This window comes from Temnothorax nylanderi, unplaced genomic scaffold (assembly GCF_030848795.1).
Source record: "Temnothorax nylanderi isolate EJ_2023f unplaced genomic scaffold, tnyl_v1.0 TNYL_tig0089_pilon, whole genome shotgun sequence".
Classification (NCBI taxonomy): Eukaryota; Metazoa; Arthropoda; class Insecta; order Hymenoptera; family Formicidae; genus Temnothorax; species Temnothorax nylanderi.
In genome coordinates, this window is record NW_027249151.1 from 756,696 (window position 1) to 776,127 (window position 19,432).

A 19,432-nucleotide genomic window follows, 5' to 3' on the forward strand; every position below is an offset into this window, starting at 1 on the left:
GTACTTCTGTCTCGAACGAGATTAATGGCTAATATCGATTTAGTATTTCGCTGTGGGTACTTCTCTAATGTTCTAATGTTGTATAATCACTACTATATTAGATTTTACCTTATTTTTTTCCTTCATAAAGTGCATTGCCTAACGATTAATTTTTTGTCATTTCCTTATATAATTCCTTATATAACACGGTGATCTGGACAACGATTCTGTCATCGATTTGAATTCACGTGAAACATAATGACACTTAAGTATATACACGTTGCTTAAAGATAAGCGTTTAAACAAATAAAAAGTGTTATAATATTGAACATCGCTTCGTAATATACCTACTTTTTCATGCACCTAAACAGAATTTTCAGAGTTTTTGTTGAGAAACATTCCTTTCCATAACGGGCATGCATGTCAAACAGAAATTTTCAAAGTTTTTATCGAAGATATTGCTCCGGTATGAACGACTTAAATCTCGATGTCAAACTTTCTAACATCAAATTTATATCAAAAACGTTATTTACGCAGATTTTATAAGAAAAACACTGAAAGTTAGAAAATATCGTGCGACAAAACTTTTATAAAAATATAAAATTTTCTCACTCTCAGGTAGATCGATTATCTCGGTTAGTAACGTGTGCTTTATATTGCGCCATGAAGAAATTAATAAATCTCGATCGGTCCGTGATGAGAATTTGATCAACGTCTGAATTCGATTATCGTCTTGCCCGACCGCATTGCATCCGTCGGTGCATTCTGGAATATACATATTTTATTTAGCCGCTGCGGTACCTTTCTATTCGTCGGTGTTTAAAAATTTTATCTAGCCACCACAATTTATCGTCCGGGCGTACGAATTTTTTAACGTCACAAATGAGAGTTGGAAAACCAGAAATATTTAACACTCAAGGTACACTGCAAATGTGAGCTTGATATTTATTCCTTCGTCCACCTTAATGTTTATTTAATTCTTATTAGATTTAACTCTTATTAGATTCATCTAATTTCAAGCTTCATACATCTAATACGAAAGTAGCTCGTAGTGTCATTATGATCAAACAAGCCTAGTGATGAGCGTGCAATGAGAATACGAACTAATGACGCTTACTTTCTACTCCATTCGTAGCTAAACGCACGCGAGTCTGATTTTTCCAATGTAACATTTAAGTTCTGGACAAATATATAAAATGTGAGTTATATTTCGAACCCGTCGGAAACCGGACTATATGATCGACTTTCGATAAATCTCTTAATTTTAGTAACAAAGTAGTGGCGCATGATTAATTTATACCTTCATATTGATTTTCTGTATTTTTTGTTTCACGGAGTCGATCAGCCTGAATTCCGAGAGGTTCACTTAACGTGAAAACGCGCGTCGGGAACGCGAGGCTTCCCTACGTCGCGACGACGAACGCGGCGAATAGCGTGGCGTGCGTGGACGCGCGCACGATTTTCTTTCGCCGTAATTTCCGTTGCAATTAGTCTACGGCCGCGTTTCGGGAAATGCCGGGATGCACGCGACGGAGCTGCATTGATTCGCAGATACAGAGGCAGCGCAGCGGAGGCGCGCTCGGGGCGCGGAGGTCATGGGTAATGGAGTGCACCGTCACGTTGCTATGGGAAATTCGGGATTCCCCGGGTTAAGGGTCGAGAGGATAGTCGGCCCGCGCGATCGAAAGGCTTCCACGGACAATCGCCATTTATAGCTTTATGCCCCATTGTTCCGTCGGAGCGTGCGGCGATGTTGACAAATTAATTAGCGTCGAATCAATCTGTTTGCAAATTAACTAAAGACGAATAAACTTGAGTCAATTAAATGAAATAAGTATAGGGAAAAAAATTATATTTGTTTCCGCGATCCAAACAGAACGGGATAATGGCCTTTATTAATTTTTTTAATTAGACGATAATTGATGAACCTTATATACTTAATTAATTGCTCTGCAAACCGCATGCGGATATGCGCCAATTAATATTTGGTATTCGGTTGATTTTAATTATTTCTGCATCGCGCACGGCAAGAAATTTAAATTAAATTTATTGAAAGCCTCAATTTATTCGCTTAAATTATTCCTTTTCTGTTCTTGCTGTTCGATAAAGTGCGAATAATCGAGTCGGCAGCGACGAATAAATTGCCGCTCGGCAAAATTTTAAGAATGTTACGAACACAGCTATATAGAATATCGCCACCGGTGAACCGGGGGGGGGGGGGGGACTCTCGTCATCGATGGCGATTGCGTGCCTAATTTACCTAATTATTGATATTCGAAATATTCCGCAGTTCGGCGAGTTATGTAACGGCGTATTATAACGCGACGCGTTTAACGACTCCTCGGGGCTCGGCTCCTCGTCGCGCGATTTTGCAAATTGCGACACGACGATCCATCGCGACCATCGCGTGCGACGTCTTTCTGCACCAGCGGCAAATCCTCGCTAAGGAACCCGGCGATCGATTCGCGGAAGGTTCACGGGCGGTGCAACATTCGCGCGCGCGATCGAGATAAAAGGTAACGCGGCGGGTTTTTCGGCGCTCCTCGAATCGCGTCGACGCTGTCTAACTCCTTCCGTGACTAAACGGGGTAATTTTCGCATCTCGCGAAGAGAGTGTCCCGAAGATTCTGAATGTCTTAAGTGCGCTTGTTAGCCAGATACACGAATGGCATGAATTACGCGAAAGTAGCCTTAGGTATATATATGTATTATTTTATTTACTTTTTTTTTAAACTTTAAGAACAATTAAAATAAATTACGCCTGTCTAGTTTTATAATTTATTATGATAACTGATAGTAATGTTCGATTTTACCAACAGTATTCTAGACGAATTAGATGAGAAGATGAGACTCCAGATAGACTACATAAAAAGATAAAAAGTTCAAGTTTCTTGTCATTACTTACGAGTTGCATTATATTTCCTTTGCATCAGTCATCTCCTTAGTTTTGCTTAAGAGGGGCGTTTAATAGAGACATAGAAATCTGGGTTATAATAACAGTAGCTGAGCATGATTTTTGTAACGTAATGATAGACATTTCTCGGTACAGATAAATTAATGCTAAGCCAGCACGAGCGAATGCACGATTGAGTTTCACTCGTCGAAACTGCGAAGTAGCATTCGAAACTTATCGCCTCGTCTAAATCGCGTGGTTCTCACAAAAGTCGATCGCAGAGGCAGTGCATTTGAATAAAATGTGATCGTGCAGATTGATCAATTTTATCGATTTTAGTAGAATCGACTCTGGATTTGACAAATTACTAAAGAAGAAAAAAATTTGCTTCCCTCGAAAAATTATCGCCTATGTTCTTGGACCATCGATTTACTCCGGCGTCGTTGGTGCCGTGCCGTCTTTACACGTGCGACGCGTGTTGTAGCGACGATTAAAGGCATGCAGATAGGAGTCGACGTTTCGATGAAAGATAATCGCGGTACCCGAACGCGTGACGACGTTGATGAGTAGCGCGATGCGTCGAGAGGAAATCCGATTTAAATGGCTACGGTAGAGCCGATTAAAACTTAAAATCAAGTTATGCCCATATTTATCGTATACGCCTCGGTGAAAAATTGTACTTGGTGAATTATCGTCGCAATTTTTGCAAAACATTTGCGGAACAAACATTTTTTTAAATAATTGGCACGAACTGAACAGTAGCGTGAAGAGATCTATTATCGTGTCGTCGTGCGATAAAACTTTTGAAAAATATAGATTTTAATTGAGCAAATTAAACTATATGAAATATGCAGAAACGTGTTTGCGCATTCTATTTTAACTGATCTTACTTCAACAGAAATTTTACGAGAGCGGGACTTCTTGTTGAAATTTGATTTCGCGTTGGGAATTGTAAAACATTTATTTGCCGATGAGTTCGTAGGCGACAAGAAGCGTGGCGACAAGAACCTGGAGAGGGAACATCCTATCCATCTATGTATTTTAAATTAAAATACGTAACGATCGCTCGCATAACACGGGCACGATGCGGCTTCCGTCGATCATTAAATGCAGCAGCACAGCACCGATGTGGACGGCCGCGCCCGTATAATACGGAGCGGCCTGCCCGTTTTTGCTCCATTTTGCCCCCGCGATACTTTCGTACCGCACGCATCACGTGCACGTGCAACCTGCGCTGCAACCTCGCGGAGCCTCGAAAACAAGCGCTCTCCCTTGCTATTTATCTTGGCTGTGACACGGAAGTATCTAACCCTTTGGGACCTTCGGGTATTTTTAAGTTCGATAAACAAGTACACGAGAGAGTAAAGGAGAAACAAATGTTTTTTTTTTTTTACGTTTCTTTTTCTCTGTCAATATATATGACAAGGAATAGATACTTATTCGAGTCCGAAATAATCGTCTGTCACGGAAATACAATAGGTGTTTGAGATTTTTATTATTACGATGCAAAGTCTAAAATATGTATCTAATTTTATATATATAAATATATAAATTTCGTTGTTTCTATTGATTGTAAGAGACGATAAGAGTATTTATAAACTCGCTCGACCTTTTAGTTATGTCCAAGTATTCTTTCGCTTTGCGCTAGAACTTGTTGAGCGGAGTGCAACGCGCTCGGCGGATCGATCTTGGATTTTGCGGACGCGCGATCGAACCGGCCGCTCGCTCGGCAATTCGCGTCACGATCGGTGGAATTTGCGATCGCCGCTCGAATTCGCGGAGCAAACACCCGCCGCAAGCATCCGGGATCTCCGGGTTTTTGTCGCGTGTTATTTCAGCTGCCAGTTCGAATTGTACGTAGTTGGATATTATCGGATGCGATTCGCGAGTGCGTGAGATTAGAGATACCTGATGGCGTGCGAAATCGCCGCGGAATGCGTTTCACTGTGCGTTTTGCAAATCGCATCGAATGAGAATGCAGAGCGAGTGTTCGACACGAACGATGCAATCGGTGATCGTTATCGTTAGAAGGATGACGAGAGAAAACATTAATAATGTTTTCTTTTTTTCTTTATTTAGAGACACGCAAGTCCGCGATACAAATTTCTTGATCATTGGAATAATTTGCGGGTGATCAAGTCAGATATTTTAAAGTTGCATTAAATTATTTGACTAAAACATATCAGATGCGATTAGAATTTTAATTGAAATGTTTAGAGTTATTAAAAAGTTGGGGTTTGGTTGGAACCCCTCTGACGCATATCTCGTGATAAACTTGACGAAGTTATATTGTAGGCATTCTGAATAATCTCAGGATATAAAAGTCGAGATTCACGTATCTCTGAAATAAACCTTTTTCTATGAAGAAAACATAGCTTTCGTTATTTATGTTGATTGTTTAGTTACGCTTCGTTACAATTCTTTTCAAAGGACATACTTCGTACACTGAGAAAAAAATGTTGTTAATTTGACTAAACTCGTTTAGTTGTAGTGATTTGTTTAATGTAAATATTAATATATTTAAATCAAATATACGTGAGTAATATCAAGAAATATTTTATTTTATTTTATATAATATTTTTTGAATTAACAAATGTTAGCTTGACAGCCCGTGACCGCTGCATTTAGTTGAATCAAATAATATTTCTTTGAATCAACGATTTTTTTTTCTCAGTGTAAGCTTAAATAATCCCGAAATAGAACCGCCCTAATATTTCTGAGCAATCTCGCTTAAACATGTCCTCGCAACTCGAAAGGGTGCGTCGTCGAGAGAAAGAAAGAGAGAGAGGGGGAGAGACAGAGAGAGAGAGAGAGAGAGAGTGCTCTCCCACAATCACGACAATCGATCCGCCGAATTTCAATAAAGGGCACCGGGTCTTCGCTGGGCGAAGGGACGACTGTGCGGCGTGGGCGGCCCTGTGACCTTGAACAGGACGTGCCTGTCGCGGTGCGCACGCGCGCTCGCCCGCAGGGTTCGATCATCCTTCGTCGCCAGGGGCCCTTCGCCACACCGGCTGGCTCGGAAAGTCGCTTTTCACTTTCACGTCCCTTTCCCTGTCCCTTCGTCCGCCCGCGTCCTGGTCCCTGCGCCCCGTTCCGCGTAGTGCGCTTTTACGATAAGAGCGAGTGCTGGGGATTCGTTGGTAAAAGGATCTCGCGGCAGGTTGAAGAGGGAGAGTGCAATCGAGGGCCTCGGCTTGAAAAAAAGGAGAAGACAAAATAATGCACGCGTCTCGCGCAAACGATCGCGTACGAAAGGTATCGACATTAACGCTCGATCGAGTATGCAGGTCTGATCAAAGGGCCTTCTCGTGTGTTCCTTTCTTTGAGGGCATCTACGAAATTCGGGTTTAAATTGCCTCGTTAGCCGGTCTTCGCTTTTCTTTCGCCCAGTTGGCCGGAAAATCAAAGCTTTCGGATCACTCGAAAATCATGTTCATTGGGCATCTGCTTATCAATGTAACGTAACGTGAGTTTATCACGTTATATTTTATTTTTATATTTTATTTACGCATGCTGTATTATTATTTTATTATACATGTTACGTAATAATAACATAACGTAACACGTACGTGAGAACCATGTGCTTAGATACATAGATACTTTCTGAAAATAGTTTGAAACGCGAATGTAAAGAATAATAAATACCTTGCATCGTATTTACTTTGCTTAAAACGACGAATTTTTTTATTTACGGTAAGAATTAATGAAGATTGTAGTTTAAAGAGAGTTAGAGTATCTTTATATATAAGTAGAGTTATATAATTAACTAAAAGCGTCGATGAAGCTCTTGCCCTTTGTGCAAAGAAGGGATTAAAGAGGGATGGGACGTTCTAAGAAAGACGAGACGTCTCAAGATTTCTTTAAGTTTTTAAATATTATTAAGGTACGATTCTTTTATTAATCGTCTTTATTAAAAGATCTGGCTTTGATGTTGATTACGTTACTTAGTTTTCAAGCGGACTTTTAACATATTGACATCGTTGTTCTTTGCTAAATGATACATCGTAAAGTATCTTTAAAATATCGTAAAGATTCATATTTGTTTCGACGATGATAGAATTCTGTCTGACACGAATGGGTTTCACCGGAGGGATCGAACACCTCAAACAGAGAGTACCGAGTCGTTTCTATTGATACACGTAACAGAGTTAACGTACAGTTTCCTCGTTACGCGATCGCGCACCGTATTGTCTGTTTAATAGCAATCTTTGTATGTGAGCGATTGGCAAACGAGTATTCGGTCCTTTATCGCAGCTGGTCTTAGATAAGAGCGAGCCTCAGCTGCCTCAGGTGGCAGACTGATTGCGATTCGATGATAATTTTTCATTAATCGCCCTGATCGCATTATATATTAGGCAATCGATCGAGGAAGTGTCAACGTTCATGCCGGATAAAGGCGGACAACAATGCCAATTTTTCCAAGTGTACTGTCGTAATTTTTGAGATAAATTACAGTGTTCCTCCTTATTATTTACATTCTGTTGGAAAACAACTGTATAATTTCTTTTCGTACTAGTATTATGTAAAATTATGTCAAGAATGCTGCAATTTCCGTAATGAATGCTATTTACAAATGTTGCAATTTTGAAGAGAGTATCCCCTTTGTGGTCGACGGTGACAAAGTTTTAATGAATTTGATTCAGTTTGGTTTTATCGCTTTCTTTTGTGATATCGAGATACGCTTGAAAAAGATATTTTTTTTGTGCACGATAGATATGTGTGTATCTCCCGTTTTATAAATTTTGCAGCAAAATTTGTCCGTCTTTGTTTCCGGGATTTATTTGTTTAATGACGCGTGGGTTTGATTGAACATTATCAACCTCCGCCAGCCATGCGTGCCACGTTAACTATAAAATTCATGTCAACGCTCGCTCTCGTTGCCCGATCAATATCCGTTGCGAAGCGGTTTTCTCGCGCGCGCCGCTGTTTCGTTAAACAAATAATTCGCAAAAAAATCGAGCTACCCAGGAAAAGGCTCGCATGGAAACGAACAACGATTCGAATTTTCGTCATCGAGGCTGTCGCGAGTGAGGTCATCATGAAGAATCAATTAACCTCATCGTCGTGATAAGCCGAAAAATGGGTTCCGTTGGTTCCAACAAAATTTCGAAAACGAATATTATGGATACCATTATGGATGCCTGTAGGAAAATCGACAGGAAGACGAGTGATATGACGGATTCTAAATCGGATTGCGTTCGAAGATCTCAGCATGAAAACGAGAGATCCTTCAGATGTCATGCAATTCAAAACGAAATCTCATTTGCGATCGAATCTATGAGTATAGCCACTATTCGAGGAATATCGAAGCAACACCAGTCTACTTTTTGCGAGAAACTCGTCTCGAAAATCTAGTCATCGTTCCCGAAGAACCGAGCGCGAAGGCAAGAGTAATCGAAGCTTATTCTTCCCATTGTGCAATTCCGGTCGAATCCGGCAAGAATGAACCTCGAAACTGTTCTATAGTTTTTCCAGGAGGGCGTCTTCGGCTCCGATTCTCTTGGAGGAAAACTGGCTGCAGAGACAAAGACCTTTGGAGCACGTCAGCAAATCCGCGACTGGGTTTCCCCTTAAAGTACCACAACCGTGCATGCATTTCAAGCGCAACGTGCTCGCACAGTCAAGCATCTTATTTTCAACATTCCGGGAGCGATACCACCGACTTCTTATTCCGACTCAATCGGACACGATCGTCGAGCGGCGAGGAGTTTTTGGTGCTCCGAGAAGCCGCCGCGCGGTCCCGCAATCGTTTCACCGGAGGCGATCGATGAGGAATTCCTAACGTTACGGAAAAACTAGACATCGCCTAAAATTCACCAAACGAATTACTTTCGTCGATCATACTTTCCCCGAGAATCAATCTACCGTCATCTCTGAATTAACAACTCTGAATATTAACTTCAATCTGGGCGATCGCTGAGCGAAGAGTCGAATCGCGAGCTGAACCGAACGGATCTCCGTCATCCACGCGATTCTCATCATCGCGAAGGTCAACCCGCTGATACCTAACGCCAGAATCATTTGGCAAATCGCGACGGTTCGACGCTGAAGCGCTTCTCGGGACTGTATCACGGATTTCGAAGGGCGATTCCCGAGAAGCGCGTATTCCTCGTTCGTTCAGCTCGGTCAATCCGCGCTCGTCGCCTAGGAATGTTCGGCAGGAAATTTCCATTCCGGCGGTTCGATCGGGCTGAAACGAACGAGGCTCGGGGCCCCGGCGTCGTTCCGGCACGAGTCTGCTCGGCGTAAAGGCCACGGGAAGAACCGACGAATGTCGGAGATGGCCGAGGTGGCGTTGCGCCGAACCACGAGCTACCCTCGGCAGCAGCTCGCGGCTGGCTATGGCTATTGACCGAGCTTGGCGGACCGGCCGGTCAGCTGTGCGCCTCGCCGGCGGTGTGGTATTCTCCTCCGCGGAAGCCGTCCACGTAGACGAGGCGGTGTGTCGTCCGGCACGGCGACGATCAGCCAGCGCGAGTCAGCGAACGGGGAACCGGAACACGAAGCGAACGTCCGTCCAGTCGGGTCTCGGAAGGAGAGAACCAGCGGAGACTCCCTCAGGAGAGGAGTTCAGCGGCGACGGTGGTGTTTGAAAAATCGCGCTTGGTCACCGGGAGTAGGAGACGATCGCGCAGAGACGGTCCCCCGGGGAGCCGCGCGTTCATACATTATATGTCCGCGAGTGGAATCGAAGGGAAAGAGACTGACTGCCTTTCGGTCTCGTCGTTGTAGTTGTCGTCGTCGTTGTCGGTGGATCAGTCCGGGTGAAAGCCCAAAACGTGCGAATCGTTTGCTACACGCGCCGCGGCAGAGATAAAGACAGTTGGAGTAGGAGAGTGAACCAGGCGGAGCGGGAGTCGAAGAGGGTTAAAGAGAGAACACGAGAAAGATATATATATACATATATACATACATACATACATATATATATATATACATATATATCGTGAGAGGAGAAAAAGAGAGAAAGAGAGAGTGAGAGCGAGGGAGGGAGGGACTTGGCCCACGGGCAACACTCGACATGTAGAGACCGACCGGCTGTGCACGGCCAGCGAGGAGACGATCGCGTTGAGAGAGGACTCGAGAGAGAGAGAGAGAAAGAGAACGAGAGAGCGGCAACGAGTAGTCCCGAGAGGGACGGCGAGGAGGTTGGTGGGGGAGGGGACGGGACAGAGAGAGAGAGAGAGAGGGAGACAGAGAAAGAAAGATCGACCGAGTGTGGGAGAGACACCGAATGAAACAGAGCGAGAGAGAGGGGAAGAGAGAGGGAGAAAAGGATAGGCAGATAGATAGGTATCGTGTACGTATGCGTTGCGAGTGACGAGTGTGCCGCCGCGGCGTGTGCAGGTGTGTGCGCGCGTGTAGCTGGCAGGCCGCTGGCACAAAAAGTGCAGGGCCCAGTGGACTTTTCCATACCGGAGGAGAACAGCCGTGTTGCACGTACATCGTGCGTGCGTGCGTGCGTGTGTACCGTCCGCGCGCGTGCTCTGTGTGTGCGCGAAGAGTACGAGTGCGCGCGTGCGCGCGCGCACCGCCTTCGCGATCGCGGACGGTCACACCGGCGAGTTTTCGGCCGAGTACCTGCGAACGAGGACGGACGGGGACCGGCCGATCGACCGACCGATCGATCGACTCTCCTCTCTTCTCGTGGCTCTACGCGGTGACCTCCGCTGAGAGAGGAAAAACGGGCGAAAGCGGGCAGAGCTCCGCTCCGAAGGGTAGTTAACTCGTAGAGCGCGCGTTAGGAGGAGAAGAGAGGGGAAAAAAGAAAGAAAGAGAAAAGGAAGGAGAGGTTGGGTCACCGGGAGGAAGAGACCAGGAGGTTGGACATCGCGGCGCCGACGTCGAGAGGATACCTTACGTGGACGGCTTTACCGGGTGGAAACGACCGCGAATCGTCGACCGAGAGAAGAGGAGGTAATAGGATCGTCCGCCACTGAGGTCTACCTTGCCGGCAGAGAGAGAGAGAGAGAGAGAGAGAGAGGGGGGGGAAGGAGAGGGAGATAGAGACAGAGCGAGAGAGCGAACGAACGAGCGAGGCGAGCCTGGTACACTCGAACTCCGCTGCTCCGACTCTGACTCGCGGTCGGTAAAGCGTCGGGACGACAGCGGTAGTGATCCGGCGAGACACGGCCGTCCGCGAACGAGCGGTTGGCAGTCGCGGCCTTCTGGTGGACGTGATAAGGACGAGCGGCGCGATCAGTTCCGGCGAGCGAAGCGGTCGACCGTGCGAAGCGCGAGAAGGAGCCGCGAAGAGAGGACGGGAAGAAAAGGAAAGCGAGGAACCGATCGGATTTCGGCGAAAGAAGGATACGGCTCCTCGATCGGAGAATTTGGTGCTTGCGTATTTTAGTGCTACGTACTCTTAATCGTGCCGATACCCGAAGAAACACCGAAGGAACTTGGGAAGAGGAACTCGAGAAATAAGCGAGATACTGAAGAAAACGAAATCGCGAAGGAGAAAGCAACAACGACGAGGGAAGACACGAGTCCTTGATCGACAATCCGGTACTACGTAAGGCTTAATCGCAGTCGACGGCGAGGAGAAGACAGGAGGTGGCCAAAAGGAAGAAAGGAAGTTAGCGGGTTGTCCTTGATGGGCCATCCGGCGCTGCGTGATCGAGCTGTGTCGCGACCGACATTGGCTCGACTCCGTCACATCGGGGGAGATTAGAGGCGACCCACGTTTTACTCGCTTCGTTCGGCAGACAACGAACGCCGGCGAGGTGACGAGAGCGGCGAGTGAGGAGAGCGAGGTGAGGAGAGAGGATCTACTTGCTGATCAGCGCGAACCCCGGGCGATAAGCGGGCTCCCGTCTCGAGTTGACGAGAGCCGCTGACTCGGCGGACACAGGAGCTGGTTGTTTCAACGCTATTAGTGCTCGCGATGACTCCAATTATCCGCGAGTGACTTCCACGTTCGCGTGACGCTCGTGCGACGGTCTTTGCAGTCTGCCTGCCCGTCGTCCGATCCGGTAGTTTCGCGATCACCCGGTGCGCTCTGTGCCGGTTTCCTCAACGGAAACGAGAACTCTCCTCGACCTCCACGTGTACGTACGTCGAGAACTGCGAGAGAGACCCTCGCAAAGTGGATGGAGTGGCCGGCGACGTTTCAGGAATCAGTCGGAGATCCGCGATCGAGCGCGCCGAGGAATCTCTCTTTCGAGTGATCGCGCGCGCCGTGGATCCACCTGGAGCCTCGACTTGATCCACCATTATTAATTGCTCCGAGGATAATCCGAGGCAGCGTCGTTCCGACGGATTAATTCGTCCGGGACGAATTTCCAGATTAACGAGCGGACGATCGGTTTCACCTCCTCGGCGCACGGCTTCATCCGGGATTACTCCGCGATCGCGCTCGATAAGCCACGAGGATTCCCGTACACTCGGCGCTCGGCGCTCGCGCTCGCGCGAGGCTACGCTTGAAAATCGCTCGGTGTCGTTGCTTGACAAAACCGGTTTCGTTCGGCTCAGCGAATCTCGGCGTTTATACAAAGGTCGTGTGTGAGAGCGCGCCGCGCGCGCGACCACGGGAGAGTGTGTGGTAGGAGTGAGATTTATGGAAAACGAATTTACACGAGGTCACACCCACGGGAGCGGCTGTCTATCTCTCTCTCTCTCTCTCTTTTTCTTTTCCTGTATCTTTGGTTCTCTCTTTCTCTCCCTCTCTCTCTCTCTCTCTCTCGTCTCCTTGTAACTCGCTCTCTCTCATCCCGGTTCGTCTATCAGTTTATCCACGGCGTGGCCTCTATTAATAATAACGACGAAGCCGGCGTGATAACGAAGAGGATCTTCGGTCGGAGAATCGCCACGTCGAAGAATCCTTGAAGGAACGAAATTTCGATCGCGAGAGAGCGATATCACTCCGGTATCGACCGAATAAATATGCCACATTCGCGGCGGCCTTGAAGAATTTTCTTCACGGGTCCACAGTCACCGTGCGCAGGATCAGCGAACCCGATACCGCCGGCGACGAGCGACAAGGGAATTCGTAGGAGGACGGCTCATCATGCTAGCGACCTTGAGGATCCAAGTGTCCCCGACGTTCGAGAGTCGCGATCGATTGAGCGTGTAACTACCGGACGGGGAATTCACGTAGACTTCGAGAGGATGTCGGGGAACCCGGGTGGCCCGCGGGAGGAGCAGGACTCGTCGCCTGGGTCGTCGAACAGCAGCAACGCGTCAATCGCGAGAACATCGGCATCGGCGAGGAAGACCTAGCCGTCTCGCGACGAGCACTTGATGATCGACCGCGGCGACGATGAAGCGTGCAACGAGCGCATCCGTTGCGGCCGCCACGGCAGCCGCGACGCAAGTGCACCACCAGGCCAGGATCCAGGAGTTATTCTCTCCTGGATCGATGTCGACGGCGGCGGCGGCGACGACGACGACGACGACGACGACGGCGACGTCAACGACGACGAGTACGAGCACGACGACGGCGACGATCGTCGGCTCCTGCACAGACGAGCTGGATAAGCAAATCACAACGATATCCACCCGGCTCGAGCCGAAGGGCTCGCCAAAGATCAGTCCCGGTACGGGCGACGACAACAAGGCTAAGTCCACGGCGATGTCGCGACTATTAGCCGTCGATTCCGACAACTACATGCTGCGCAAGGGCGCCGCGACGGCGACAACGGCGGCGACCAACGGCGCCGCGGCGCCGTCGTCTACCACCTCCTCGTCATCGTCGTCATCGTCGTCGTCATTGAACGGTTCCGCGAGCATGCAACTGCAACGGCAGATGCAGAGTCTCGCTATCGGATCCGCGACCGCGCCGTCGATCCTCGCGACGTACGGCAACGGCGCGGGCGGTGACCACGTCGTCGGTCAGCTGTACGACGTCGCGCGAGCGACGTACGTGTCGCCCAGGTGGTACATCGCCGGTAATAATAACCAGGCGACGAGGCAGCATCGGGAGGGAACGGCGGCGGCAGCGGTGGCGGCGGCGGCGGCGGTCGCGGCCGCTCAGCTCGAGGAGCAATCCTTGCAGCAGTTGCAGCTGCAATCGCGTACCGCGACATCGACGCGCGACGACGCGACGACGACGCCCGCGGCGTCAGCGGCGGCGGCGGCGGCGGCGGCGGCGGCGGACGGTGTCGAGAGCGAGATCAGTTTCACGAAACCGGTGTGCGCGAGACCGGTGTCCTTTCATCGATACATGTGTTGGTGCAGCGCGCAACAGCAGCAGCAGCAGCAGCAGCTGCAGCTGCAGCAGCCTGCCGTGGCAGAGGGCGTCGACGCGAACTCGATCGGTCGCGCGAAGGCCGGCAGGGGCTCAGCCACCCACGAGGGGTTGGCAGCGAGACGAACGGTGCGCGATGATAATAGTAGTCTATGCTGCTGCATGTGCGGTTCTCTATGTCCTGCAGAGTGCCACGCGTGCTTCCACATCGTGTGCTCGGACTACAGCGGCCAGCACCTGTGCCAATGGACTACCAAGGGTCACGCGCTACCGGGCCAGGTTCACGACAAGGACAAGGTCAGTAAGCCAGTGGTTCCTCGTTACATCGTTACGGACGGCGTACCGTTCGAATTAATTATACTCCGATTACGGTTTTACGTCTTTCAATATCTTTCGTCATTATTATTATTTTTTTCTCTGGCATAATCTCTTTGCCGAGAAGTAAAACGAATCTCGTTAAGATACATTTTGACCTGAGCCGTCGCCACGTTTTGAACAAATATTTTTTTAAAGAATTCGAGGAAATTCTTAACATGAAATTTAGCTACGTAATATTATCGATATATCCTTTGTTTTTATTAGTATACTTAATATTTTACAAATAGAACGAGATTTGTTTTGCAACTCGCACTATATACCTTTCATACAGGCGTTCCATGACACTTTTAGACCGGCAGAATTATCTCTCGCGCATGCACTATCGCAGTGAAACAAAAAACGCGCAGAATTCTCGCGCGATATTCACGGCAAAAGTATATACATAGCACTTTAACGATGAAAATCCAGACGTCGAAACAGAGTTTTTCATCTGTATCCAGACACCGCATAGCGCGCGGAAATATCAAGCTCGGAAACTCGAAAGTAATATTTCTGGTGATAAGGATTTATCTTTGATTATGTTTCACGATGATTGACGCATTATAAAATGCAGAAAATCTTGACGTGCCATTCTGCACGTAAAATCGGTAGCGGCAAAATGCGAAGTTTATGTTCTTCCGGTTTTTTTTTCCGATAAATGTGTTCAATTTTTTTAGTTGTCTTTACTAAATGAAATTATGGTAACTTTTTGTATTAGTTTGACAAAGCTTTGCAACTTTTTGATTAAATTTAAATAATTGATAGTTTAAGCAGTTTGATGAATACTAAAGTAGCGATATAAGAAAAAATTAATTATTTCTATTTCGAACCGTTTAGATCTGCATAGATTCCATATACCATACCATGAAATCTATTTAAGGGGATGTGAATTTTATATCCATTATAATCGCAAATTTTACATAAACGCACGAACGGCGTGTCGTTATCAGGGCGAGGTCTACTCGAAATTCGATAGCGTAACGACCTAAATTCGATGGCGTCTGCCATAAAATTGTGATAGGAAAAAAAGGGGTAAGAGATCTAAATGTCATCTCTTTCTTTTTTCTATTTTTTTGTAGAAGCTGATAATATAACGATAATATAACTAAAATAAAGATAAAGTAATCCGAGTTAAAACTGCGCGTTTCTTATTACCACAACAATGCGAGAACAAAATTAATTAGATTTAAAATTATCAATTTCATAAACTATATATAATTTTGGAAATTTGCTGTGCTGATATCGATTTCTTATACACGTAAGAATACACATTAAAGAAAATTGAAATAATGTAAACTTAATGGTTTTTTTTTTTATAAACTATATGTTACGTAAACAATCTTTTTATTTTGCCGATGCGGAATGAAAATTAATAGGTGAAAGTCGTAATGAAATTAATCATCTAAACGCGGGAAGCAATAAACATTTTACATCTTTTAACTATCATAATTTAAGAAAACTGAAATAGGCTCTCGTAGCGGTACAAAGCGGTAAGCCGTGATTCACAGATGACTGAACAGATTAAGTGGAGTAAATGTAGTGTATTTATGTCTAATTGCAGCACAAGAGTCATTACAACGGACGATGTCATAAGAGAGTCAATATTCGCGCAAGTCTCGAATTTTATCCTCAATCAAATTTAACGAGTTAAACGTAAAAGTCATCTTAGCGCATCCTCGTCACGTAGATCCGTCGCTGTCGCAGCGTTTTTGGGTTCCACGCGTGATTTTAGATCGGGGTGCGCGGAGCATATCGATCGCTGCAAAACCTCTTCGAAGAAAAGGCGTCCCATAAACGTCACCGCTCGCTATATCACGGCAGGATTTCCGTCGCAGAGATGATGACTTCCGCGAAATAAGTTCCCCGCGGCGAGCATCCTAGATTAAGCGGGTCGAGTCGCAAAAATTTGCGACGTCGGCGATTTAATTCTCGCGCGCCGGTGCCGGTGAGATGTTGTAGCGTACGGTGGTGGCGAGGAAGAAACGATCTCTCGACGGAGATTAATCGAGCGGGTCGATCGAACGGACGGACGGACGCGGACGGGCGGATAAACGCGCGCGGATGTAACACGCGCTGCCGGCTGGCGCGGATTATTCGGACGAGGACGACAGGCTTATCTCGCGGCTGTCGTCATATCGCGGACTCGGGGTTACGGCGAGAGGTTACGTTTTCTTTTTTCCGCACTTTTTATGCTTCTTTATCGGACCCTCGGCTACCCGATAGCCGCAGCGGCGGCACACGGAGATGTCTCTTCTCTTCGCATCACCTCGCCTCCCTTCCTCTCGCCGCGCCTCCGATCGCGCGTCGATTTATCTAATCGGACCGGCTGGCCGGTCGCGCGGCGGGCGCGTTAAACGCTCGGCGACGCGTCTTATCTTCGGGATCGAGAAAATCCGGAGAAGATTCTCGCGCGCGGTTTTTACGTAATCCTTGCCGATCGGCATCGGATAACAGCACTTGTCTCCAGAGAGAGAGAGAGAGAGAGAGAGAGAGAGAGAGAGAGAGAGAGAGAGAGAGAGAGAGAGAGAGAGAGAGAGAGAGAGAGAGAGAGAGAGAGAGAGAGCGAGAGAGAGAATAGAGTCGTTCGCAAAAAAAGAATTCTAGCTAGATGTAAGTTTCTTCCTTTTTGTTGCCTTTTTTTGTATAATTTGCGTAATGATGAAATACGTGTAGATATTACGCACGTATGCATTAAATAATCGTTAACTGATAATCATAATTATCAATCATAGAATATTAGTATGGAAATATTGATACGATGGAAATATTGTTATAATTGTATGACGGTATATATAGCGTGCCGCTTTTGTTACCGTCGAGGGTTTAACCACTTGTCGATAATTAAATGAAGATCACTGATGATATTTGAATTTTCAATTTCCATTCAATTAAAGCTGACGGAGATTTTGCGTTAATGGACTGATGGCAGAAAACTTATTTTTTAGAATTTATTTCTAATTTTTATTTTTGATCTATTAAGTAAATAAATGTTTTAACATGGTATTCAGAGAAAGGATAAGAATTTAGAATAATTAAATTTGGAAAATTTCCGGGAAAAAACACAATGCTATTTTGTGATTGCAGCGAGTTAGTTTCCTATTAACCAAACGTATAACGATGCGGAGAAATACGATTAGGTGTTCTCTGGGGCTCGCCATAATAAAGATAGCTTGTATCATTATCAAGCCATAACCATATCGAATGTACACGTAAAAACAAATCTAATTGTAAGTGATTCGATTGAACTTTTTTTAAAGAGAAATTGACATATTTATTACGATAACTATTACGATAATTACGAAAACCATGAAACTCGCTAAAATTCCTTGAAATATACTTGAAAGATCTTAATTAAATCAGGAACTTATCTTAATCATGGCAATATACATTGCTAATAATAAGATTAGCAACATATATTAGCATTTTATTTGATCCTATATAATGTTAAAATATTATTTTAAAAGCTAGATTATTCACAAAAATACGTCAGTCGTTAATTAATCGAAAATGCACAGTGTTGTAATCTCCGAAATAGCAACTCGAACAAAGTACTCGGTTAAAAATTTAGCGAATCTCTTCTTATTGCCCGGGGAAAAAAAAATCAGATATCTGGAATCAGACGTATATCTGAAGAGATCTACATTATTATTCCGACTTTCACTCTTCCATTTCAACCGATTAACGAGAGGTGATTGTTCCAATTTACTGTGCGAATCGTTCTGCAAAGCGGAGTTCTGGAGTTCACGGTTTAGAAAGAAATTAATATGTCATTGTTGTACTAACGAAAACACAAAAATTCTAATAGATCGTGACGAAGCCGGAAATCGTCGCGCGATTCTCATTTGAAAATCTCGAGGATAATAAGCGCGTGCATTCTCGGCTCTGGCAAACGGGACAGACCTGGCTCATTATCTGCTTCCGCTTGCAAAGAATCGATTAATCATGCGCATTAAAGAGGATTTTACACGGTTCACTGTCGATGATACTCCCGGATCATATTTTTATCCATTGTCAAAAGATTCTAATCTGAGAATATCTGAGAATCGTACTTGACGATTTTATACGATAATGATTTCTAGCGAGATAGATAAACGCAGAACGTGGCATTTAATATTATTTGAGATAAATTTTATTTTTATAGAGTATTAATCTGAGATACAGCTACAAATATACTTAATATTAAAAATCAGAAGGTCGCGAGAAATGCTGAGTTTTTGAAAATCGACTCCGTGTTTATGCAAAGTTCTGCCATTCAAGCTTTCAAGGTGAAATATTTTGTCTAGAATGCGTGATTATAATTATGAAAACAATTCAATTTTATTGAAGATATTACATTATTATCAATTATCATTATTGCTTCATTTGCCTAGCAGTTTTACATTGTTTTATTTCTTTTTTGTAACTTGCGTTACTTTTTTTTTGTAATTCTCACGATCCGACCGGGATTATGGCCAGTCAAGCCGTGTAAATATGTCTCGAAGTGCACGCGTGTGTGCGTGCGCGCGCGCGTGCTTCCTCGTGCGTAAGTGGACTTGGCTCGATTAGTCGTCTCGCTGAATCTCGTGCCATCGATGCCCACCTACGATCTACGTTTCTCGTTTCTCTGTTCGCAGCCTGTCAGTGAGTGGACGTCGGTGAACGTAGTTGAATGGATGTCAGCCTTAAATCTGTACCGCTATGCGGACGTCTTCAAATCGAAGGACATCAAAGGCAGCGATCTGCTTCATCTGGATCGGGAAAAGCTCATGGTAAGCGGATCATCTTAATTACTCATTAGCATACCGGTCGTCCATATATCTCGGGATTAAAGTAGCCAATGCCATTCGGCGGACTTAGAGCCGCCTCGGAACGAAGGAGCTTCAAATGTGGGACATTCGTGATTGCTATCCGTATTAAATTATATTATTATAATCAGGATCGATTTTCTTTTATTCGTAAATCACACTCTTTATTCTGCTTTTACTATAATATAGTAATCCTGATAACAAGCTGATTATAACCATTTAATTTAA

The 19,432-nt window shown here is 45.6% G+C and overlaps 1 protein-coding gene across 1 annotated transcript in view; it reads left to right on the plus strand.

Annotated features, from left to right (window-relative positions):
• The window catches only part of Pi3k21b (uncharacterized), a 33,126-nt gene extending 13,925 nt beyond the window's left edge, over window positions 1-19,201 (plus strand). The window contains exons 2-3 of the mRNA XM_071710438.1: window positions 12,605-14,360; window positions 19,034-19,201. Coding sequence (XP_071566539.1) covers window positions 13,137-14,360; window positions 19,034-19,186 — 1,377 coding nt within the window. The 5' untranslated portion in view covers window positions 12,605-13,136 and the 3' untranslated portion in view covers window positions 19,187-19,201. The remainder of the gene's footprint in view (window positions 1-12,604; window positions 14,361-19,033) is intronic.
• Window positions 19,202-19,432: the final 231 nt, after the last annotated feature.